The sequence below is a fragment of the Elaeis guineensis genome, chromosome 1 (assembly GCF_000442705.2).
Source record: "Elaeis guineensis isolate ETL-2024a chromosome 1, EG11, whole genome shotgun sequence".
NCBI classification, from domain to species: domain Eukaryota; kingdom Viridiplantae; phylum Streptophyta; class Magnoliopsida; order Arecales; family Arecaceae; genus Elaeis; species Elaeis guineensis.
In genome coordinates, this window is record NC_025993.2 from 128,070,652 (window position 1) to 128,096,856 (window position 26,205).

Consider the following 26,205-nt stretch of genomic DNA (forward strand, 5'->3'; position numbering starts at 1 on the left):
AATGTTAATTGTTCTTTTCTGATTAAACTGGGAAAATAATCAACCATTTAAAGAAGCAATCATATTCATATGGAAGAGTGACATGCAGGAACGACAAGAGGAAATAAGATATGCAGCATATCAGATGGCTATTTGTTGATTTCATATGTAAGACCATTCCAGCACAAGCTTTAAAGAAAGCAAAACCAAAAGCAGATAACCGTCTTCTGAATCACAAGTTCATGACTCTTGTTGCAAAGGTCATCTTCTATCAGGTTGGGTCACGATCATTGATATAAACACTGACATTCATCTGAGTATCTATTAGAGGTTTCAATACAGAGCAAGTTCTGAACACTACCATGTTTCGCCTAATCCTAATAAGAATTTACCTTTTATTGACTTCCATCCTGATCATTGTCCAGAATGCAAAATTATGCATGAAACTAAAGTAATTTTGAAAAATTGTAAACGAGATCTGATTCACAATAAATTGTAATTCTTAACCAACTGAAATTTGATACCAAGTGCATTACAAAAACCATAACATGCTAATTTACTTTTGCAAGAACTGAAGCAGGTTTGGTTTCCCAACATTATTCAAGTGATAAAAATACACCAACTTCTTTTATGTCAGCTTATGAATGGTTTTCATGTCCACAGCCTCCTGAAGAGTGCCTTTTTTGAGATGGTCCCACCATTTTATAAGAAAGTTATCGACAACCAGCCTGAACCAAGGGGATAGCTTCACACCATCTTCCCCAGCATCTGCTTTCTGCAGTAGCTCCTTCAACTGATCTTGATTAACGTATTTAACATCGGCAACTTCATCAGGATTAGGAAGCAATTTCACATCACGAACAATAAAAAGCAGATAATCAACTGAAATGAAGAAAATATTTTATAAGCTTAGTATTAGGGAGGCCCTGGAACAATTCATGAATCAAGCTGTATGGTGGACATACGCTCATGTTCTCCCCACTTTCCATCAGATGGGGCCTTGTATAGGATGCGTCCGAGAGGAATAAACTGATCAACAGGTAAATCTTCCGGTGGTATGCCCAGCTCATCCAATAGCTTCCGCTGTGCCGCATTCCTAACCCCTGTTTAAGAAACTTATATTTAGCATTAACCTTTATAAGTTACAAGACAATAAGATTCTTGAAATGATTTACTTCTAATGAAAAGTACCAAGGTAGTTTTCCTCTATGAGCTCAGATTCACGGTAAAGAGGATGGCTGCAGCAGGTGTTTGTCCATACCAAAGGAAAGGTTACTTTTGTTGCAGATCTTTGCTGTAACAAAGATGATGAGGTATTAGTACAAACCCCTCCCTTTCTTTTTTTTTTTAATAAAAAAAAAAAAAAATCCAAAAGAAAATAAGGAAGTGTTTGGTTGGAGGGAGTAGAGATCTGGAATCGGAATCGGAATCGGAATGGATGACTCCCATTCCCACCGTTTGGTTGGGAGGAATCCCATTTTGATTCCGATTCCGAGGTGGAATGGGAATGGCTCAATCTATATAGAAATCAATCTCTACTCTCCTCTATAGATTCAATTTTTCATTCCAATTCCGATTCCGGTCACGAACCAAACACTTCGGGGGATTTGACTATTCCGATTCCGATTCCAAGCCATTCCAATTCTCATTCCCATTCTGATTCCGGTTGCGAACCAAACACCCCTAAGTACGAACATGGACTACAACGAGTCAAAATGAAGCGAGACAATGAGCATGTCAGGATTATGAGTTTAGACAGGATATAAATGTGGATCAAATCACAGATCATAAGATTCCTTTCCCAATTGCCTTCAAGAATTATAAAATTATAAAAAATGTAAAATGTAAAATTAAAAAAGAAAAATAAATTATAAAGTACATGAAGGAAAATAGAAAAGAATTTCATACAAACAAAGAATTCTATGCAGCACCATCAAAAGGAACACAGGATGTTTAATGAGACAAAGCACCAATTGCCAATAAAGTATATTAGTTTATCTGGAAGGATTTTTAATTAGATTTACCCATCGATTGCAAGAATATGAATATCTGCCTCTAGCTTTTAACTCCATGAAGTCCAAAGACTTACATCTTTACATGTTTGAAGTTGAAAACCATTATGGGCTTTCTATTATCATGTGCTCAAGGCTTGTTATCACAAATAATTCTAATGGAAACTCCACTTGGATTAATATGAAAATAGCATGATCAAGTCAGATTTTATAATACAGATCTGGGTCCTCCTAAACCACTTTGGCCCTGATCCAAGGATGTGATATAAATTATTTAAGATCAGTTTGATACGGACAATCTGAAAGTTGGCCTTTTTATTGAGTGGTTAAATTTAGAGATTGTGATGTTGATATTATTGTATGGAGCACATCTTATGCTCTATTAATGTAAATGATGACCAAATGATGGATTTTGTGGATGTTAATACTATGTTATTTTGATAACCCAATATACTTCCATATAGAAGATAACATGTATTTATTCACTGTTGTGTCCTAATGATATTGTATTGTTTTTTTCAAGATTTTTCATATTAGCATATCTATATTGCATCATATGCATATCCATATTTCATAGACCTATTTGACTCACAAGCTCAAGATCAAGACACATTGTCACCATCCTAAGACTATAATCAAACCCTGCATGCATATCTCAACCAAGGTTTGCCATATCGGTCGATACCGCATCATACCTAGGTGTACTATAAAGTACCGATACCGAACCAGTACCGATAGTCGATATGCTTCACCATCTCGTATTGTAGTACGTGCCAACATTATAATAAAATTGTACCATTATGGAGTCCAATACCGAGACGGCAAATCCTGGAGTCAACTATTAATAGTCCCAATGTAAAACAATTGCATCAGCTAAGGATTATCCCATATTTGCTCATACACAAGAACTAAACTTTATTGCTCAATATAGTTAAAAAAAAAAAGAAGATATAAATAAATTTCAGATTTTCCAAGCATTCAGATGCAGGAAACTGCTTAGCAATGATACTTCAGAACCTTTCTTTTGATTTCTGATAATGATGAGTTCCTTTTTTTTCCTTACTTTACTGAAAGGTGGGAACAACAAGGAAGTGGGCTGGCTGCTTGTAACAGAGTGGACTGATAAATACTGACTTATTTACATGAACAACAATTCAAGTAAATGCCACTTAATCCATTACATGTATATATGAAACGACTTTCCATCTGAGTTTAATAAAAAATACCCAAAAATTCACATTTGTTAACAATCAGAAGTTAATTTTTCATCTACCGTTCAAACTCAAATTCCAAATTTTGTGGGTTAAATCAAAATTCACGTGTAAAGAAAAGATATTTCTCAAAAATCTTAAAGGCTCTTTATTTTGCCCAAACATTGATAAAGTCAAACAGTAAGAAAAGTCACATATCTTAATCTCCATAGCATCTAACCTTAAAATTACGTTAAGCAACACCTGAGGCTTCAGTAAAAACATTCACATTCAAATGTCACGAATATAGTTTGCCATACCACCCCATACCGCCCACTATGGCCTTATTGCACCATACCGTACAACATAAGTATTGGTATGAAACTCAAGTTTAGATCGGTATAAGCCCCGTACAAAGGTGTACTGCCCCGTATCAAGGCATACTGAGATGTTTACCAACCTATACCAAAACATACCAAGATAAAAACTGAGAAAAATAGTCAGAGTGCTGTTTTAGCATGATGAGCTTGTCGTACCATATTGATTGTACTGTACCAAACTGGCATGATATCAATACTGTATCCAATACCGTAATTGCAGTCCTTGGTTACGAATGCATACATAAATTGAAAGATTACATTTCTACATCAAATACATGGTCATTGTTATACAATACCCTTTCTTTATTTGTTTGTCATATTAATGCTAGTGGTTGATTATTTTATCTTGATGCCTTACAATATTTAGAATCATTTGTTAGTCCCCTAATTTCTAGAAATTTAATTATACTTCAGTTGATAATTCACAAATATAGTTTTCCAATTTAGTTCTAACGAAATTTGTGTTAGGCATTAAGCAGTGCAAATCAAATAGGATGACTAAAGAATTTACATACAGTTATCATATTTATGCAAAACCATAATGGTAAAACAATAAAATATAAGATAGAAAGCCAGAAAACAAATTTGGCAGCCCAAATAAGCTATACCAAGGAAGTAGCATGTATATCAAATCAAGCTAGTCGATATGCTTTGTTGGTATAGTCTGCCATATAATGGACATCATACTGGCCAAGAATTAATATGGTACCCATCCTCCATATCTGAACCCTTGGCATCAAAAATCGCAACAATGGTGGTAAGCAAAGGCATGGTAGGGTGAGATCCCATGGTGGTCAGGGGCAGTTGTGTGACAAATTTTTTGATCAAGAGCAAGAGTAGCAGGAAGAGCAATGGTATGGTTGGTGGTAATAAAACAACACAATGGCCAAGAATCCACAAATTATGGCAGTTTGACATGTTATATCCACAAGAGAGGGGGGAAGACGGGAGGGGGAGCACTTACTATATAAGAGTAAGGTTTGGGGAGGGAGTTATAGGTTGCAGAGGTCAAGTGTGTGGTGGTGGTGCCTAATGGAGCATATGCTTATGAGAGAGAGAGAGAGAGAGAGAGAGACTATCAAGGTTTTGGGGGAGAAGGGAAAGGATGCAAGGTTGGATTAACCACAAAATTTTATAATATCTGAAAATATGAAATTTTATAAATATTTTATAGGCATATTGCAGAATTGGCCACTTTATTTCTTTTGTTGTTAATTTGGATGACACTTTTTTCCCTAGAACTACAAATACACTCCAACACACGAAACGTACCTTGGACATTCAACAAATATGTACATTCAATTATAATTTTTGTGTTTTACTGGTATAAACAGTATATGCACTTATTGTCAAAATATGTGCATTCACCATAAAAAGTATATGCATTCAACTCCACTTAAACATATGCTTCGAATACATGCATTAGAATTTGGGACACAAGTGCCAGAAATTAACACTGGTCTATTTTTGAAAAAAAAAAAAGAGGTTGCTTTTGGTTCTTGGATAGCTAAATAGGGGGTGGATAACCTTAAACATCAGTGTCTACCACTCAACCAGTTAACCATGAAGCTGAAAAAAAATTGCTGTTTGGTTGCTGCTCGCTTAACCAGTCCTTGCTGATGAATTAAAAATGCCATTTGGTTGAAAAAGGCATGGGTTAACTGCTTAAGTGCCACCTTTTGGAAATATGGACAATGTAAGCACTAAGCAGCATTAAAGAAGGGTAAAAAAATGAGGGGAGAAGGGTAAAACGGGAAGAAAAAAATGAGGTGAGGAGACTTGTCTAGGTGCTCAAAGTTGTTTCTCCTTCCCTTCTGAAATATCTTCAACCAGGTCAAGTGGGTAATGAACATTGATCGACATTAACCACCCACATTTGGTTGGTTAGCTGAATAACCACCATTTAGCCAGTCGTTATCCAGGAACAAAAGGAAGCCTACAACTACAAGTGAAAGTGAGCTGCTTTAGCAAACTCTATCATGACAAGCCAAACTATTTTTTGAGCAAGCTTGAGCCCAACCTGAAACTTACTAGCTCTGAAACTTCAACACTACTGAGCTTGAAATGCCAAAGATACATGTCTAGGCCCACCAAACAATTGGCTTCAGCCAATCAGGTAGCGCATCAATTTAGTCTACATTTCACATTGAACCCCTTTATATAGAGTTCCACAAACATCATATAGGGATGTGTAGACACCCCTCATGAAAAATCTCATCAAATATTTGAATTGCAAAGCATGTGTTACTTTTTTGTTACAATATTTTCCACATATATAATAGTTAAGAGAGAGAATACCATTCTTAGTGGTGAGCCTAAACTTCAACCTAACCCACAAATCTAGCTTGGCATGGCCAGCCAAATAGACAGGCATGTGTGGAGGCTTTAGCCCAAAAGTAGCTGGACACAACTGAGGGAAAGTAGTAAAGCAAGTATATGAAGCATCTTGTTTGAGACCAAAATTATGGCCATGCAAAGTACAAACAAACACAAACAACCAAATTAACCCACTATCACAAAAAAGATCTGCAAAATCACCAAAGAAAATATTCTTAAGCAAGATTTTAAATCCCGTAGGATGGGGTTGTCCCGATTTTCTCATGGAATGGGACATGCCGCTGTCCCGCCCCGTCCCGATACTTGGGACAAAGAATGTCTCAAGACATCCCAATCGGGACGTTGGGACGCTAGCGAGATGGTTCTATCATGGGATGGTGCCATGTCTCAGTGTCCCGCAAGACGTCTAGTTGGGATCTAAATCTTTATCCTTAAGCATGCAATATTTGCTAGCTCCAATTCTAGATTTTCCACTAATGAAGATTTGTTTCTATTATTTAATCTAGATTTCTCCAAACAGTTAGGGCAGGCTTGATGGTTATCACTATGATTATCTATTTTAAACTTGAATTTTATCTCTTATTTGTTGTGCCCCAAGACATAGCTTTTCTTGTATAAACATCTTCCAAAGGAAGCAGCATATACTTTCTCATTCAATTATTATATCTCTATATGAAGTTCCAAGAAATTATAAATATAAGCCTGATCCAAATCATGGAAACTACTTCAGATAGCAAAAACCACTCAAACAGAGAGCAAAACACATTGAAAAACAAAAATTTCTTGGTAAAGTCTTCCATGCAAAAACAATCTTAAGATTCTGAAAACTAAAACTTTTCATTTATTTATTTTGGCAATATGTATTCATCAAAAAATTAGGATCGAAGGTTTCATCTCTTTTCATTCACACAAACATATTGAGTTTTTATTGACAATCTTTGTGCAATAGGACTACCGCATTAGCTAAGTGCAAGGAAAAGATTTCTATCTAAGGGTAGTTACCACAAGCCTCAATCCAAAGCCAACAATCTAACTTTTCTCATTTACTTTTAATTATTAATTACCCACTTCTTAAATAAATGAAAAGTTGAGTTTGAAAATTTCAACTGTTGTTAAGTTTACTCATCCACCTGAGATTCCATAAGGATGAATAAAATCTATTATTTCATTGAATTTTCTAGGAAACAAAAAGTTTCAATACAATCCCTCAACTAACAATAAAGATTAGCTATGTTCATCCTTGAATTGATGTAAAAAGCAGATGAAAATGTATTCCCTGGAGATGTTGAAGTTTAGATTGTAAAGATGATGCCAGAGCATGGTTTTGAAATTATATGTTCGTGCTGATAGTCATAGAAGATGTTAAGAACATATATAACCTCCATATTAGTAATGCTCATCAATTTTAATTGGAAGAATAATAATGGTAGGGCCCAATTCCATGACACATGTACAGAGAGACGCTAGAATATATTGTTGACTAGGAAATGCAATGGTCTAGAAGAATTTTTTTTTGCATTGATACAGACTGTGCTATCATCTTGGGGTGTCTATATAACTGAAACATTGAAATACTCTTCAGTCACAGAGGTTGATGAGTTGGAACATCTGGAATAGAAGTTGCTAATGTTGCTACGCCAACATGTTTTGGTTGGCTAATGTAGTGTACAATTTTTTCATTTTTCCTTTGTCATTTTTCTTGGTCCAGATGATGGATTACCATCATCTATAGCTGAAATATACAGTTTTAAACTTCCTTGGATCTGCTTTCAGTTTTTTGGCATATAATTATATTGGATTGTACCACCCGATGTCTTTTCTTTGATGTATTTCCAAGTGGTGTGCTCCCACTGGTTTCAAGAGAATTTATATATAGATTCTCATTTCATTATGAGGACCAAGTTTTTAAGTCCGAGTGGGATGGAGGGCATCCTGGTTGTCCCATCTTGTATCTATGAGAAAATGGAAACCCATCCTTGTGGAAAAAGAAGAAACAAGGAAAGAAAGAAAAAGAAGTAAAGATGAAGAATAAGAAAAGCGGAAGGAAAGGAAAGAAAGAAAAGAAAAAAAAAAACAGAAAGAAGAATAAAATGGATTGAAAGAAAGAAGCTAAGGGATACAAAAACAAAAGAAGAAAAAGCAAAGGAAGGGAAGAAGAAATGGAGAAAAAAAATAAGAAAAAGAAAGAAATAAAGAAAAAGAAAGGAGAGAGAGGGGGGGTGCCTACAGGACTCTCAACTAGGACTGCCATCGAGACCAAGTGGAACAATGGGGCATCTTGTTACATGGTGAAACTGGGACACCCCCATCCCATAGGATTTAAAACCAATGAGGACATTTCAATATTACATCAATTTGCACTTCCCCATGTCTGTCAACTAAGTGCTGCTCGTTCTAATCTTGTCTAATGGGATTTTAGCAAAACTACAGAGTGTTTGCAAAGTTGGCCCTCATGAATCAGGAGTTTTGTGCATTGCAATGGATGATGGTAAATCATGATGTTCTATAATAATGGTTTTGCTGTCTCCATTACTTAAAATGGGCACAATTAGTCTAATGAGTTTCAAGATCTTTTGAAGAAAAATGCTAGAATGACATAGATTACACACAAGATTTACTGTCTCGGTATCGAATCCCATACTAGTGCTTGTGTCAGTACAGGACCAATTTGGCATACCGAGTGTCAGTACACTCTCAAACTGCATATTGGTGCCAAACTAGTACAATGCAGTACACTCCTTACTGCTCAATTCAGTATAGTACGGGAAACCTTAATTATATATATTCACCTGTTACTGATTGCATTTTTACTAGCTTTTCTTGCCTTGGCCCCATTATACTGAGAATCCTGCTGATAGGTGTGCATAGGTAGGCCCCTCTTCTTAACCAAGATTTTAAATCCTATGAGATGAGAGTGTTCCAATTTCTTCATAGAATGGGATGTCCTGCCACCCCACCTCATCTCGATGGCAATTCCGATCAAGCATTTAGTAGATACCATTTGCGTCTCTCCCCTTCTTTCATTTCTTTCTTTTTTCCTTTTTCTTCTTTCTTTCTTTCTTTCTTTTTCTTCTTTCTTTCCTTACTTTTTCTTCTTTCTTTCCTTACTTTTTCCTCAATTTTACTTTCTTTCTTTTCTTCTTCTTACTTTTTCTTATCCTTTCATTCCTTTCTTTTTTCCTTTTTCTTCTTCTCTCTTTTCTTTCCTCCTTTCCTTCCTTTCTTTCTTTTTCTTCTCCCTTCCTTTATTTTCTCCTTACTCTTCTTCTTTCCTTTCACTTTTTTCTCTTTTCTTCATATTTCCTTTTCTGTCTTTCCTCTTTTTTCTCTCCCAATGTGGATGGGTTTTACCCTTTATTTGGTACAAAGGATGAATTAGAGGAAAGATGGATATAAGAGGAAGGATGGATGATGGAGAGCATGGAAGGAAGATCTTCTGTCCATCGTCTTATGAGTTTGATAAAATATGGAATGATGGATGTGAATAAATTTCTCCTATATTTGGTATAGAAGAATGAAAAGGAGGATAGATAATATTTGTATGGCACTTTTACTACACTACCACTTGATTAAAAAAATATTATTATTATTATTTTTTAAAACATATTTATACTAAAGAAGTAGGACAACATAAAATCTTTATAATTTATAGTTATATAAAAATTATATGAATATTAAATTTTAATTTAATTTAATTTAATAAATAATTTTGTAAATTAATTAATATTAATGAATTTATATATATTAATTATATAAATAACTAACTAATTTAAAATTTAATTTAAACAGTTAATTAATTTTATATAAATAGTTAACTGAAAAATAGTAAACATAAATAGAAAAATAGAAGTGTTAAAGTTTTGTCAAAAAATTGATGATCGATAATTTTATCAACATAGAAATCCATCCCTCATATGCTCCATCCATTCTTCCTCGTATCCTCTCATAATTTAAGAGGATGTAAATTGGTGGCAAGATGGATAGGAAATCCCTCCTTTTTATCCATTCTCTCTAAAATTTTTTGAACCAAATGGTAGATGAGAGCCATCTATCCTTCTAACTTTATACATTCTCCCTTTCATGACTTCACCAAACATAGAGTCAGAGTCCTGAAGCCGTCCTAGTCCCATCTCATAGAGCAGGACATAATGGTCGAGACACCTCACATCCCATCGAGACTTAAAATCTTATTCTTAACTACCTTCTCTAAAGTGGGACTGGCAAGTATGATAGCATAGTGGGCCCCCACTTAGACTAATTAAAAAATAGACAAATTTAGGCCATATATAGTAGGCTCATTGGGTTTTGGAGCTTTCCTAAAATAGTTATGCAAGTAAAACCAAAGGGAGGGTCTTATCAGGAAAAAAAAAACAAGGAAAGAGAGAGAGGGGGAGGCAGACCCACCTACACTATAATTACCTAGGCCCAAATAATTGGAAATGGACCACTCAAGACTTGAACCCAAAATCTCTAGTTGTTATGTAGAGGGGTGTGACTATTGTGGCTAAGCCCCAAGCCATGTATGAATAAGCATTATTAGAAGGTATTTGACTATACATAGTCCTATTTTCACCACACCTACCCATTTTGATATTTTCACAAACTACCCATTCGTTAGGTAAGGGTGAGATACACACAAGCTAGCATGTTGTGTGAATGCAAGGCTTGGGTTTATGTGTTTTGAAGCCCTAAAACCTTGGCTCAAGTAGGCTAAGATGCACCCAAAAATGTCCTCCCAATTAGCATAAAAACCAATCGCTGCAATTAGAAATGAAACAAGCAAGGATGGTTATATTATCTCAACAAGAATATCATGAAATGTTCTTTCAAAATGACATTATATAATAAGTATGGAGTCTATCCGTTGCTGGAAGCAAATGAGCAAACTGTCAAATGCATAAGGTGAAATCCATATACCAAGTTGAAGAAAATAATTATATATAACGCTTTGAAGCAAGGACAACTACATCCCAAAAACAATCCGGTGTAATAAATTGTTACCTAAATCCTATCCAATGAAAGAGAAAGAACTCATTCATCATATGCATACCTGAAGAAGCAACTCAAATTTTGAGTTGAACAGGAACACACTAAAAGCCCTATGCAGCAAATTCTCAGATTCAATCTTTTCCATCAGATGGCCTAAACATTAACAGAAGAAATCATATATAAGTATATCATTTTAATAGCCTATAACATGGTGGAAAATCACAAACATGTGAAATCTTGGTTGCTAAAGCAATTATTATGAAGAAGCAACTAAAAAATAATAAGCGCATGCACTCATGATTTTAAGGATTGAGGAGAAATATAAACCAGACTAATTAAGCATTTGATAATGCTCATTCTTAAACCCTCATCAACTAGGTATGAATTTCAACATATTCTACATGAGACCAGAGGTTACACTGTGATGTTTACTCTCCGATCTGTCATTAAAGAAATCATGGTCTTGCATCATTCTCTCCAAGGAAAGGTTTGTTGTATTTGGTTAGTCTAAGTTCCAAAGTTAATTCAGGCAATAAGAAAACTTTGCACTTTTGGTAAAAGAATCAGTTTAAGCAGGGGCCTTGCCTGTGTTAATTGATAAATGAACTTTCTCTTCGGTTACTTGTTAAACTACAAATGTGATTATTTTTCCGGATAATTTTTTTTTTTTTTGCCATGATGTCCCCCTGCATGAACAGGACTGATTATTGGACATGGACCCATAGAAGCACATCCACATAAACACACTTCCATGCATGCTAAGTCGACCCAATGCAGGTGGCCCTGTGACATGCACATGCACCAACCACCCAATACATCCATGTGCACAAATGCTCAAATTAAATAAATGGACTCCCTTCACCTCCAAGCATGCATGTGTTCTACAAGACAAGCAGATTACATCCATGATTTTCTTTCTCATTAAATATTGCACTTGGGAGCCTTTGCCTTGAAGTACAAAAACAAATCATTTAGACAGAAGTAAACATGCAAGATTTATGATAATAATCTGTTCCACCACAAATGGATTTGGACAACTTCTACGTCCAATAAATACCTAGTTCTTAAAAAGTTTGCATCCACAATAAGTCATCACAAGTGCTAACAGCAGATCTTTCATTATCCATCATGACCATCTACATATTAAGTTCGCTGTCTCAGTGGACCCCGTACTGTTACCATTCAATAACAATGTTGGCACACAGCACAGTACGAGATGGCAAGATGTACCAAGGGTCAGTACGATACAAGACTGCATACTAGTTCAGCACTGGCATGATACAGTACACCTGATATGGTGCACTATTGACTAGTACAACAAAACTTGGTCCGCAACATAGATAACAAAATGTGATTTAACAAACTAAAATGGTTCCGGATCTCTTGGAGCTCAGGCAAATTAAGAAAAACAAGATTTGACTTTGTAAGCTGGATATCAAAAAGGAAAAGGTAAACGGAACACCCTACAATGCAAAATACACATATAATGATGAAGAAGAAAACTCTGCTTAAATTAAATCTGATTATGATGCTAGTGGTCAGTAAATACTTGTAAATTTTATGTTTAAAACCCTAATGCAAAATATACATGTAACTACAGGCTGCATATACCATAACATGTTCTCTTAACAATCAAGCCTTGTCCCAGCTATTCCCGAAAGGTTTTGTGAATTTTCATTCGCAAAGCATGCGGTGGACATCATTTCCAACTTCTCCATCTCCTTTCTCACACTTTTCAGTTATTTTACATTAGGTCTTCCCTTATGCTTACTACATCCTTCAACAAAGACAAGAGTACACCCCCCCTACTAAAGCCCCCTTTAGACATTCGTTTAACATGCCAGACAATCCTAACCAATTCTCCATCAGTTTGTTGTAATTTATGCAGCTCCTGCCACTTCTCTAATACACTCATTTCTCATATTATCCTGCCTATTTTTACCACAAATCCATCTTAATATTCTTACTTCTACTAATCTTGTTTTCTCAGCCTTCTTTACTGACCAATATTCCGAGTCATCTAATAACAATGCAGGTCATACTGACATTCTATAAATTTTTTCTTCAAGTTGCAAATGGTATGGATGGATCAAGCAATACCCCAAAAGCATCTCCTCACTTTGTCAAGCAAGCACTAATTCTATTACATGGCTTCCTCCATCTTTCAATTATTTTTGTCCGACAAATCTTACATAATGTAATGGAACACACTATGGTCTCTCTTGTCCATCATTCTTAATTAAGACTCATCTCCATTATTTTATTTTCATTACACTCCATATACTTTCTTTTTTCCTGCTAACTTTTAGACCCATATCCTCTTAGGATTTCTTCCATCAACCAATCTAGGTTTTGATATTGTCCTTTTCTTATCAATTAGCACCATATCATCCGCAAATAACATACACTATGGTGCATTTTTTAAATACTAGCAGTGTTGTATGAATATAATAGATTTAAGACAATATAAGGATAAAATCAACCAGCAAATTCTTGGAAAGTAAGAGTTCTGAAGGCTTGATAGCCATGGACTAGTATCTGTCTGAAACAAATTTTTGCAATATGTCATCAAATCAATTCATGCCAATTTCTCATGGTCTCAATCATCTGAAGGGAACTCCAGTGACTCAAGATTATCCAAATCAAAACTTGTGAAATGATTCCCCACTCTATTTGGAGACTCCAGAACATCGAAAGGATTCCTTCTCTCCTTGAAGACCCTAAAACATCAAATTAGTGCTTCCAATGGAAAAGAATAGAAGAAGAATTTATGAGGGGTAATGAAATTTTAAGGTCCAGCAGGAAACATAATGGATTGCAAATGAAAAGGAAAGCCAGGGTTTAAAATAAGCTTGCAGCAGTGGAGATTAGGAGCTAGGAAGGGTGGACCAGAAACAGGGTTGGTGAGTATTGTGTTAGAGCAAGGTATTCTTGGCAAGCACTGGAACTGGACTTTACTTTGGTCAGCCCAATTATGGGACTAGTAACTAAGGTGCCTGTCCCTTTTGATGGCAGTTTATAGGGATAAGGTCGGACTTGTCTAGGTAAAGAATAAAGGAAAGAATAAAAACAAAGGACAATAATAGAAGAGAGGCGAAAAATGAGAGAGAACAAAAAAAAAAAGAAAAGACACAAAGCGAAAGGAAATAAGAAAGTACAACTATTCAATCCAGTTTGCAGAGTCTTTTGAGGCCTCACACCCTTCTTATACGTCAGGAAGCACTTTGCATAAATTCTCAGAAGTGCACATCATGGAAAGTGTAGCACTTTCCAGTCAAGTACATGTATCCAGCCAGCAGCAAGTTATGATCCCTTTTGGACAAACTAAGCTAATAATTCTGTGCATCAACCACCAATGAGTTATATGCTAAAGATCTATGCAGATTAATAAGAATAATGTATAAGATAAAATGGACAGTGGAACTATGATTTTAGGCGATAAATTTTTTAATTTCTAGAGTATAACCATCAGTGTTGGTAGGCCTTCCTTGCTTCCCTAGAAATTGTCTCTTGATCTCATTACATCTTCGCATGCTTTTAGCTCCACTCTCATTCCTGCTGCTTGAATGTTGGCATCAGGATAAAATTTTTTGATGCACCACGGATGACAATGTCATTGTTTGTCTTAGTATATATCAGTAGTAGACGAACAGTAACTACGGTTGAAAAGTATCTGGTAGTATGAAATGTCACAATTCCTCTTGCCTTTTAACTCTGAAAAATGATGGAAAAATGAAATTGGAAAAGGGATGAAGCTTGCAGACTGTTCATAATCAAATACTTCAATGGATTTCCTATAACTTGCATCAAATAAATAACTAATGCAAAAGTTTTATGATCCTCCAGCTTCCTTATCAATCCCTCCATCCGTCATAATGATGAGTAGTTCCTTTCAGGCACCTGTATGGCCTTGTGGGTATTCTTTCTCCTTCTCCGCTTTCTATAACAAGACTCACCAAGCTCATAGATTCATATAAGGTTTTATACCCATAGTCTAACCATGTACAGCACAAATTGACCTCAACATCTTTGCAGCATGGCACAACTCCCTCATACATCCTATGTCAAATTCTAGCAAGTTAACATTGATTCCCTGGCAATTAATTTCTTTCCTAGAAAAGGACTCTCCAAACTGATTTTTCTCAATCCAGTTTTTCAGTTATTTGGCTTGGAGAGAATGAAAATGTAGACATGTCTTATTCAGAAACCATGACAAGTAATCAGTTATTCTGCTTCCACCCAAAAGTTACCAAGAAACAAAAAAAAATGTTTTATTACCTTTTTGTTCCATAGATTACGTTGTAATGAATAGAGAAACATTTTGAATTTTTTGGTTGTATACATTTGTTTATGAGAAAATAAAGGAATATGGAAAACCATTTTAATCTACGTTAAAAACTGCCATTTTCAATTTCAATCTAACAAAACAGGAAAACAAAAAATAATTTTTCCCGAAACGCTGAAAACACATGATTTTTCTTTTTTTTCCAAGCCATTTAATTTTCTTTGTAAATAGCATCTCTGGAATTCTTATACTTTAAGGAAAAACTTTAATGTTCTATAGAATGTCCATGCAATAAAATATACATAAAAAAAATTGGGATCAACAAGATTAGTGAATCTCCTTTCTTTTTGAGAGAGAAAAGGAGGGGGAGATCCACCCACTCCTACTCCATAATTATCTCGGTCAAAATTTTTGGAGACACACCACCCAAAATCGAACCTAGAACTTCTAGTTGCTTGGCACAGGGGTGTGACCACTGGGGCAAGCCCCAGTTTACAACATTAATGAATCTACAGGTTATCTTTATCAGCCTTTTATTCCCATATTTTCTGTTCCGAAACATTTGGTTTTCATTCATTGCAAAATCACATTATTATCCCATTTTTCTTCTTTTTTGCCTAATATGCTCCTTAATAACCTTCTTCGCTTCTTCAGTAGATTTGGGGAACAGAACAACATTGCCCTGAATATGTGCAGAATTTCATTGGAACCAACTGGTATTCCCTTAGTGATGTTATCACAACGAACAATTTATTCTAACTATGTCATTGCTGCTTAGCGATATCCATGTCTCCAAGCTGGACTATATGACTAGGTAGCATATATATGCTGAAACATTTGACTCAATAGAAGATTCACAAAAATTAAAGTAAAATTCCAGATTCTTGTAAAATATTCAAGGATTCAACTATAGGCACAAACAAAGAAACAGTATTTTCACAAAAGATATTTTTACTAAATCAATGATCCATTTCTAAAGAAGCTTAATTAGAAGCATAACTAGCTATCCAAAAAAGCAAGTGGAACATAAAGTTTATCCTACAGTACTGTCCATCCACCTACTGCCTTTGGATAAAGATTATTCTTACATTGTGGATGACCCACACATGCATCGATACCCAGTCATGCATTGTTACTGTGGAACCTACACATCATCATCATATCACAAAATACAAATCATTTTTCTAGATGCCAATAAAATTAGAGGCAATAAAATCACATTACCTCAGACTAACGAACTAAACATCAGTGATAACAATATTGAACTAGACGTGACTGATCAATGTTCATTATGTTGGACATAACAAGTAGTGATATTAACAGCATTGAGTTGAGAATGACAACTTCATACCAGCTAATAACTCTCATAAGGCAACAAAAAAACTAAGGTCCTATTAGGATACATGAAAATCCCATGGTATTTTAAACCAGAAATGCATGGCCCACCTATGCAGTTATTTGCGCATCAATAAGGTGGCCAGGCAGGTGAAAGGGAATCAATAGGCCCTAAGCAAAATAACCTGAACTCACCTAAACCTGAACGAAAAATTGGCCATTTTTCTAAATACTAGGGCTGTTTAAAACATAAGCCTACCCATGGACCAAAACATGAGCAAGTTGGAATTTTGATTATGCAAGGATTAAATTATGTATTTTTCCTCTGTATTTGAAGTATATCTCCTTGCAAAAATATGATTGAACATTTGTAGGCTTTCAATGTTAAGATTTTTTTTTTTTGGACAGAAGAAAACAACAAATATTTGATTTAATAAGGTGGCCACAAGATCTTGACAGTAAGAGACATAAGATTTGTTCTTCAATAGCACCCACATGCTTAAACATGGTTCTTCGCTGGCATTCAATTTGATGGATTGAATAACCAATTGGTCATGGATGCATAACCTGACCCAGACATCAAGTTAGCTCGATTGACCAATAACCACCCAATGAGCTACAAAGCCCAACTTATACCCAGTTATTACTGTGGTGGACTAAATTATGCTGCACTAATCAGTTCTATTTACCACCCATAAGCTAGCATAGGCCAAAGATAGATCTGATGTAGAGCAAGTCAAAAATTGAATTCCAATAGAACAGTAAAGACCAAAAAGACTCAATATTTAAAAGTCAAAAGCAAAACACAGGCAGATTTTATTTGTAGTGATTTTCCTTTGGACATGAATAAATACAAAAAATTGGACCCGAATGTCCATCCTCAAATAACTGGAATAATGATTGTCGTTATACAAAGTACATTATTGACTCTCCTAGTCATTAATAGTGAAAATCTATGTCACATAAATTGATTGACGTTGTTCAAACTGGACAACTGCTTCCCAAAACTATACACTGAAAGAAAGAAAAGAGCAAAGCTCAAAACAAATATAATTATAGACGGCATCATGGTGCAACAACTTAAAGAAGGAAAGAACAAAATATATGAGGGAAATGTCACAACTCCACGATGCATGAATTAACCTTAAGCTTGAAACTCTAGAAAATCCAGGCGGGAATATATATGTGCTCCTAAGAAGGCTGGTGATCCTTTCATCATTACATCATGAAAAAGCCCCTCTATAGCCAACAAAGAAAAATCCTTGTGTTATTTGGACATCCCAATCTTTAGGTTTCTGGAAGTATCAGCACTTTTACAGTCCTAAATATGACAGCACAACATGGACAGAAAATTCATTTTCAGGTTTCCGCAGACTTTAAAAGTGGGCCAACACCTTGCACTTTTTGGTGTTTCATGTAAGGGCTCTCAATTTCAGTGAATAAATGCTGGAAGTGAAGCATCATTAACCTATTAATATTAAGTTTTGACAACTATTTATCAAATTAAGTATCCTAACACATCTTAAAAAGCCTTGTAGTACCTAACAATATCATGTTTGTTTACCACAAGCAAGGTATGCTGAACCAGTGCCGCTGACCGTATCGGCCAGCCGGTGATACGGTTTGGTACAGTTTCGTACCATACTGAACCGACGAAGACAAACGGATCCGAACCGGAAGAAGAAAAAGAGAGAAAGAGAGAGAAATAGAGAGAGAGGAGGAAGAAAGAAAAAGAGGGAGGGGAAGGAGCCAGCGAGGCCGCCGGACGGCCTCTAGCTGGCCGCCGGAGGGTGCAGTCCACGCGCACAGCGCCGCGGGCGTGAAACAGAGGAGTCGCCCCTGTTTCACGAGTTTTTTGAAAAACGTAGTTTTAAGTGAAGCCGGCAAATAGTTTGCCGGCTTCACGATTTTTGTGTTTTTTTAAAAAAAATCCCTTAAGTTGGCAACCGGATTGCCGACTTCATGAGTTTAAAACCAAAAAACAAAATCGAAACAGACGACCGTTTGTTTCGAAAAAGAAGAAGGGGTGGAGCCGCGGAGGGGCTTCGTCCGCTTGACCACCCTCAGGCTGTCGGCGTTGGCTCGCCGGCCATCGAGGGCCTCACGACGGAGGCGCCGTCCGTCCGGCCACCGAGCGCTCTCTCTCTCTCTTTCTCGTCCTCTTGAAAGCCCTATCGAGCGACACGGGGCTCGAAAACCCTCTAGCGGCCACCGCCGGCCTCCGACGGCTCCCACCTCCCTCCCTTCCTCCTCTCTCTCTCTCTTTTTCACTTTTTCTCTTTTTTTCTTCCGTACCACCGATATTACGAATTTACCGGTCGAATCGTGCCTGTTCCCTATCGGTCCGGTACGATACGGGATGTACCGGCCGGTTCGGCATGATATAGAAAACCTTGAACACAAAATCCAATATCTTAGTCCTTTTTCTCATGCTTCAGATCAATGATTGCTGAGCCATCCTAGGCCAAGCAATTCAAGGTGTACCAAACCAAACTGAATGATTATCAGGACAGTCTAGTTGGTCGAGTGAGGAAGCATTGTTTTGATATAAAAACATCAACACTCTCTATCGATTCTTCTGAGTTCTCTCCCAATCTCTCATTCCCTTCTCCCCCTCTCTCTATCCCCCCTTTCTCTCCCAATCCCCTAAGTCCAATCACTTAATTCTCGATCTCTCCATGATGACAAGGCTTCTGATGGCTAGGGTTATGGTTCCTTAACCAGGTACAACTCTCTAACTGCCTCTCACCCAATCTCTCTGCGATTCCCCTCCCTTCCCCTCTCTCTCTTCCTCCTCTCTCCCTTTCTCCCGATCCCCCAATATCTACATGATGATGAGGTTTCCATGCCTAGATTTTTGGAGGTTCCCATGCCCAACAATCAGAGATTCTTTGATATTTAGCACACATGCCGAATGTCTAGGTAATAATGATCCCTCCTCCCTCTTATGCTTCAAATCATGTAGTCTTACTGACCATAAATTTCTAGATGGCATTCAATAATGCCAAGAACTTCTACCTAAAAGAGGAAAAAGCATACATAGTACATGCATGAGAAACATGGCAAATATCAAGCATGCAAGAAAATTTCATGTTTACTCAAGAAGCATAATTCTCCATATAGATGCCCAAGTATATCTAGGAATATGGACCAATAACTTACAATTGTATTTAGATTCATGTCCAACAACATTGTCCCTCTCATCCACCAAAATGCATCTGCATGACAACACAAGCAATTAAAGTAATTTAATGAATAGGTGCAACATGTTAAAAGATTAACAGAAGAAATTTATCTTATTTTCCTGATTTAAACTGAACTCGGCAAGCACTGCTGACTTCACTTAAGGCAGACTTGTTCTGATGTAGACCCTAGATCTAATGTGGAACCAAGATATAATGTAGAACCTAGATATAATATAGACCCAACCTTGTTGCTTTACATTTTGCTTTTGAAAACCTTCCTCTGTATACCTTGTTCTATGGAGCTTGTTAAACCTTGACATGTTTTGTGGACTTGTTCTGATGTTTAGCTTGTGATGTTGTTTATTGTGGTTATTTAGGAATGGCATGTAGCCACATCTATTTCTTAAGCATGGACAGCTTTGCAATTTTACATCTACCTGCATATGTTGGATAGTTGTTGGAATTGGTTTATAATTGTTGTTTTAGTAAACTGTGCTCTTGCATGCTCATGTTGCATGCACGCCACCTTCCTTGACTATGTCACCAGGCCAGGGGCGTTACAAGATACTTCCACATCCTGCATCTACAAGAGTTCCACTTCCCTGCCCCCTCTTTCAGGTATCAAAATATAGAACAGCAAACAACCAACATATCGCACCTTCTCTCAGTCCTAGTACCAATTCCCACCTAAACCCCGAATTTTTCCCTTTTAAAGGCGATTACCTCACCAAAACCGGACAAAAATAAGTAGATCCTGTGATTCCAACCTGAAAAACTATGTCCAGGATTCAACCTAAGGACGTCAGAAAGCAACCAAAAAAAAAAGCCTCTGCTATTAGAAGAAAGCGTAAGCAGTCCAAATAAAGGCATTCTTAGGGGAAAAATTATGTATCAATTTGAATAGAGAGGGAAATAGATGGCCAGAACTATGCATGATCTGAAAGAGGAACTAAATCAGACTCATTTGCCAATAAAACGGAGAACAGCAGAGACGACGCTACATAACTAAAGATCACAGCGCAAGTTAAAAAAAAAAAGGAAAAAAAAAAAAAAAAGATCTTGCAGCGGTCCATCAAATAAAAAGACAATTTTTAGGTAAAAATTTGATCTATTGATATCGAGAGAGAGAGAGAGAGAGAGAGAGAGAGAGAGAGAGAGATTGGATGCCCACTCGTCTTCGAACATGAGGCGCCTCTGGACGGCATCCATGGCGGAGTCAGCGTCGACGGTGGGGATGGCGGCCGAGGCATCCTCTTTCCTCATCGTGGAGGCGTGGGCGGCGCACACCGGGCGAGAATCGGAGCGGAGAACGAGAGAAGGGAAGGGGACGGGGGAGAAGAGGTGGTGGCGATGGGCGGAGGGGACAAAGATAAGGGCCTTCGTTGCTGCGCCTCGATATCTGAACGCACACGAGATGGTGGAGGGGATCAGCGACAAAGAAACCGACATGGAGAGCTGAGAATCTCTCTCTCTCTCTCTCTCCTGCCAACTGCCCTCCGAATAGGAAGTTTTCTTTTTTCTCTGGCACCCACGCTCTCCCAGCCTTCAATGTTCATAAATATTTGGAATCGTATACCAACCGTGAAACACGACCGCATTTATTCCGATAGAACCCAAAAAAAAAAACCCAAATTTTGGAAAAAAAAATTGAGAACGCTTACCCTTGCTTTTCCGCAATATCGCTCCATTTTTTATTTTTTCTGTAAGGATATGAGTTTTTTTTTTTTTTATTTGGGTAAGGATAATGGCGGCGGGCGTGAGGGGCTGGATAATGATCCGGATACGGTTTGTTTACGGTTTGTTTCTACTCCTTTCTTTTTTTCCAAATTTATTTAAAAAATATTATTTTCATTTACTTTACGTACGTTGTTAGCCGGGGAAAAAAAAAATATTAAGATAGTATGAATGTTTCAGCTGTTAGAGTTATTTTCTCATCCACTCTTTTTCGTTTTTTTTTTTCCCCTTTTTTCGGTACGTCCTCACCTCCTGTATCGGCGGGGCCACGCTATTCTGGAGACTTGCGGAGTGGGGCAACGACATCCACGCTTAAAACATGTTACCGCACCCAGCATGTGCCGCACATGGTAGCCCTACCAATGCATTCCATGCGCATGTATTAATAAAAATAAAAATAAAGGCAATTCAAGTGAGACTGAGCTTGTTTAGGCTAGGCTAATTGATATTCGAGATAGTTTAATTACTTGAGTTGGACTCTAGCCTTTTTCATTATATATATTTTGAGTATAGAAATCTCATAGGAATCCTGAATGCATCTAATTAGTAACATGCAAGCAAAAGATCCACAATTAAAATAATCAAAAGTAATGAAAAATAATTTGATTGAGCATGATATGTTTGCAAATGGAGTGCTTGATTTCAAAACAAGGAAAACTTGGCTTAATCTAGGCTTACTGTGATACCAAAAATTTAAATCTGTGATGGTATTTCTTTTTAAAATCAAGCTTCAAATTTGCACTAGCCTCTGTGTGGATGGAGTCTAAGTTAAATTCAATCCATTAATCTTATACAAATCACAGTCTAAGTTAAAAGAAAATTAAATAAATTATCGTTGGAATACAAAAGAAATCTTATGCACTGTAGGAAAAAAGAGTATGGTGAAGCTTGATAATATTTCTAGTTTAGATAGAGAAAAATTATATGCTAGAATACCCAAATCACTGTGAATATTGGTCAAACTAAAATTATCATTATTTCTATAACAATCAGTGTAAATCTGTTGGGATAATATAATCACCTACTAGTGGACTTGCTTATCATGAACTCACCTAGTTACGCTAGGTGTGGGCTTGTTATTGAGACTTGTAGTCCTATACATTACTAGGATGCTACATACACATAACTTAAATCCTTAGACCAATACATAATTTGAATTCTTTGACTTTTCTTTCTTTTTCTCTTCAAGAGTGTACGAAGCTATTGTGTATTTATAGCTACTTACTAATGCATAAATCATCATCTTTTATTGTAATTACCATTTTTTTTTGGGCAAGTTACCTTGTCTTTGCATTGGCCAGACATAATCTTGGATGCAAATAAATGATAGAGCACAAAAAAAAGGGAAAATATGTTTGACAAAAAGAGAAGCTTTAAATAGAGAGATTCCTTGGGAAGTAGAGATGAAAGGTTGAGAGATTAAAGGTTAACTTTATTAAAAACTACATAAGTAATGTCCAATCACGTGACCATAAAATAGATGAGACCTCCAACGAGTCTTTGAAAAATATAGGATCCTCTTTTAGCATGTGAAGAACAATTCACTTGAAGCTCTAAGGAGTGTTAACCCTTCTCCTATAGTATGGTGAGTAGTATATGGCGATAAATCGAGTAAACCAACTCAAGGGCTTCTGTTGGCTCATGATGTGTCTACCATTACATTCGGCCATTGTAGATGTACACTAGGACTAACTGAAGCAAGTCTAAGCTGGAAGTGCACCATCATCAAATGGCTCGGATGGATTTTGACATGTGACTCATCTATATCGGCTTGAATCACTTATGAAATATAGAGAATGAATAACAAAAAATTCCATCGCCCGCTTGTTAAATAAATTTTTAAGTACATTGGTAGATAAAAATAGTTATGACAAATAATATTTGTTCCATATGACTACTACTTGTTTATATATAGCCTTTCCTTCTAAAAAAAATTACAATCACTCATTTATATAAAATGTCCTTCTTGATCAAACTTGATAACTTAATTAAAATTTGACTATATGTGATCTTGGTGCTTCCAACTTGACCATACTTGACCTTCCTTATATGATTATTTGCCAATGAGTTGAGATTAAGAGTAAGGAGATGTAAGTATTTTGCTAGTTTATGATTGAACTATTATGTATAATATAGAGTTAAAACAACAAAAAAAGTTATTTTCTAAATAATTTAATATCAAACCCTATAGTTTGTGCTTGTTGAAATTAATCCTTAACCCTCTATTATCCAAAATCTATATGAATCGTTTGAAGTCAATCATATTTTGACACAAGGATATACCTATGCTTTCCGACCTTAAAAAGACTCTAGTAGGCTAGGTCGATCTCAACCCTTAAAGTAGCTATCTTCTCTTTCTTTATAAAACTCTTAAAAGATCCCTTCTTCCTCTCTGTGCTAATGGTTTCAAGCCCTCCAGAAAGTAGAACAACTTGTCTATCTTTTTTTCTTTGAGACCATAGGTAGAATCATGCCTCCATGACCTAACCCTAGTGAATCCACACTAGCCAAATTCTAGTATCCCACCTTCCACAAGCGTAGATCTACATCATTATAGTTGAAGAAGAAATAAAAAGGAGCTTTTAAGAAGCTTTCAGTAGAAAGGAGACCGCCTTAGTGTCTTCTCCTACAAGCCGAACCCTCCATTGAATCCAAGATTTTTGGCAATTTTTTTCCTTTTTTCATTTCAAATATATTGTAGTTCTCTTCAAATATCATGTAATCTCATTACATTATTACTTCTTCCTTAAGAAATGCTAGATTTTTTTGTATGTCTCTCTTGCTAATAGCTTATCTTTTTGATTTTTATTTTATTTTTGTTTCGATATGCCTTAGTACACTTATTTTTAGATTATGTAGTGGAAAACCAAAATTACTTAGTTTTTGAGAGATCCTAAAGGAATACTAGATCTAGCCATAAAAGCACTCATTCAAGGCAAACTCATTTTTTCCTCTTCGATTTAGGTGGGACACATTGTATTAGCATTCACAATCTATTTGAGACATGAGATGATTAAATAAAGGCCTAGTCTAGCTAAGGTTATCCTTGGAGTGGTGCCCTTCTTTAGTAGTACTCTTGGTCCTGATCTTTACTCTATTTTCTTTTCAAGCCTTATGCAATCTATTTAATTAGATTTTACTATTCTCTTCTTGATTTAAAAAAGATGGCAGCTTCATCAGTTGTCCCAATTGGTCGTTGCTCCTTCTCCATCCCAATCAATCCAATTTTAAGATACTCTATAGTTATATCTATTGAAAAATATGTCCTAGAGCCAATTGTCTATTTGTAGATGATTGTGCTTTTTTAATTTATATATGAATTATTAATGAATAAAAATTATTTTGATAAGTTCATCATAAATATATATATTTTTTTGAACTCTTGTATTATGACGAAGTCTTTAGAACTATAATATAATCGATAAAAGAAGATTTATCGAATAATTCTCAAACTTGTTCGTGATTAAATGATATGTTATTAACAAAGATAATAACGTTTATCGAGTATAGATCATTGTGTGTCATATAGATTGATTGTTCTCTTAATCAAGAATGTGGAGATACTGGTATAGCATACATGTGAGATATAGGAGTACATTATCACCAAACAATGACTTACCTGCAGAGCGCTCTGCTATCAAAAGTAGCTCGTGAAGGATATGGACATAAGTATCTCTTGATCTGAAATTACCATGGTGACTTGCAAGCAACTTACTGGGCACAATCAAGTACTTATAAAGTCAGTGTGTGAGTCAAGATGGGATTGATCCTCCAGATTATAGGAGCTAATGCATCACTGTATTTCAATCTAGTAAAGTCTTTATCTGGATAATTTTTGTGATCTGTCATAGAATTTGAAAAAGATTGAAATACAATATGAATGACTCATCAAGGTTAACAGTTTAACGTAAGTCATCTTGAGCATTAAGATCAAAGAGATGAATTATGCAATAACCACATGTCTAGGTTCTTGAATATTGCTTTATAATTATTCGATCTATTCAGATGTTGGATATCATTTCTAGATAGTCACTTTGATTAGTATAGGAAGTAGTTTCTATGCTACTGACTTAGTGTTCGAACCTATGGAGTTACACATAAAATCAAATAACATAGAAAAAATTGACCTAATATCTATGTATTCAGTTTAGAAGTATGAAACTTGATTGAACATATAGATTTACTTAATTAAGAATTAAGTTACAGATCATACAGAATTAAACACTGACTATATCTAGCTAGTACTATACATGAGGTGCAGGTTTAATTTTGAAGATGAATTTGATCAAATCTATGATCCAAGAAAATACGAGAGATTAGATTCAAGTTCTAATTACTTTAGATCAAACTTAAATTTAATTAGACTTGATTTTATTAAGGCTAATTCGGTTCATTAAATCAAGTTTGACTTAGACCAAAATCCTAATTAGATTAAGATCAACAGTCTTTTTAAATTTAGTTCAAATCATATTCAAATTGAATCTAAATCTAAACCAAATTAGATTTGGAATACTATGCCTTAAAACCCTTAATTTCTCTCTCTTTATGGCTGACTAAGATAGAGGAGGGGTGCTGGAAATTGTGCCCCTCTCCTTGGGCATGCGGCAAAGGGAGAGAGAGGGCAAGTTGGCACCTGCGCCCCTCCCCTTGGGCATGCGGCAAAGGGAAAGAGAGGCACAAGTTGGCACCTCTCCTTTCTTCTTTTGGATTCTTATGGAAAAAGAAGTTTGGATTTGATTCAAACTTGAAGGGTCCCATTTTAGGAAGAAACTTGATTTG

General features: G+C 36.1%; 1 protein-coding gene across 1 annotated transcript; it reads right to left on the reverse strand.

Moving 5' to 3' along the window:
- Positions 1-458: 458 nt before the first annotated feature.
- Positions 459-21,247, reverse strand: LOC105061297 (isopentenyl-diphosphate Delta-isomerase I). The gene is made up of 6 exons (XM_073261867.1): positions 20,864-21,247; positions 19,670-19,725; positions 10,949-11,040; positions 1,171-1,273; positions 945-1,082; positions 459-861 (listed from the first exon to the last, which is right to left on the reverse strand). The coding sequence occupies exons 1-6, from the start codon at positions 21,139-21,141 to the stop codon at positions 608-610; spliced, it is 921 nt and encodes a 306-aa protein (XP_073117968.1). The 5' UTR covers positions 21,142-21,247; the 3' UTR covers positions 459-607.
- Positions 21,248-26,205: the final 4,958 nt, after the last annotated feature.

Excerpts from the sequence above, each read along its gene's own strand:
- LOC105061297 (XM_073261867.1), bottom strand. The coding sequence starts at position 21,141 with ATGTCGGTTTCTTTGTCGCTGATCCCCTCCACCATCTCGTGTGCGTTC. Across the intron at positions 19,726-20,863 it reads CGCCTCATGTTCGAAGACGA|ATGCATTTTGGTGGATGAGA; the intron begins GTGGGCATCCAA and ends GTTGTCATGCAG. Across the intron at positions 1,274-10,948 it reads AATTTGAGTTGCTTCTTCAG|CAAAGATCTGCAACAAAAGT; the intron begins GTATGCATATGA and ends TCTTTGTTACAG.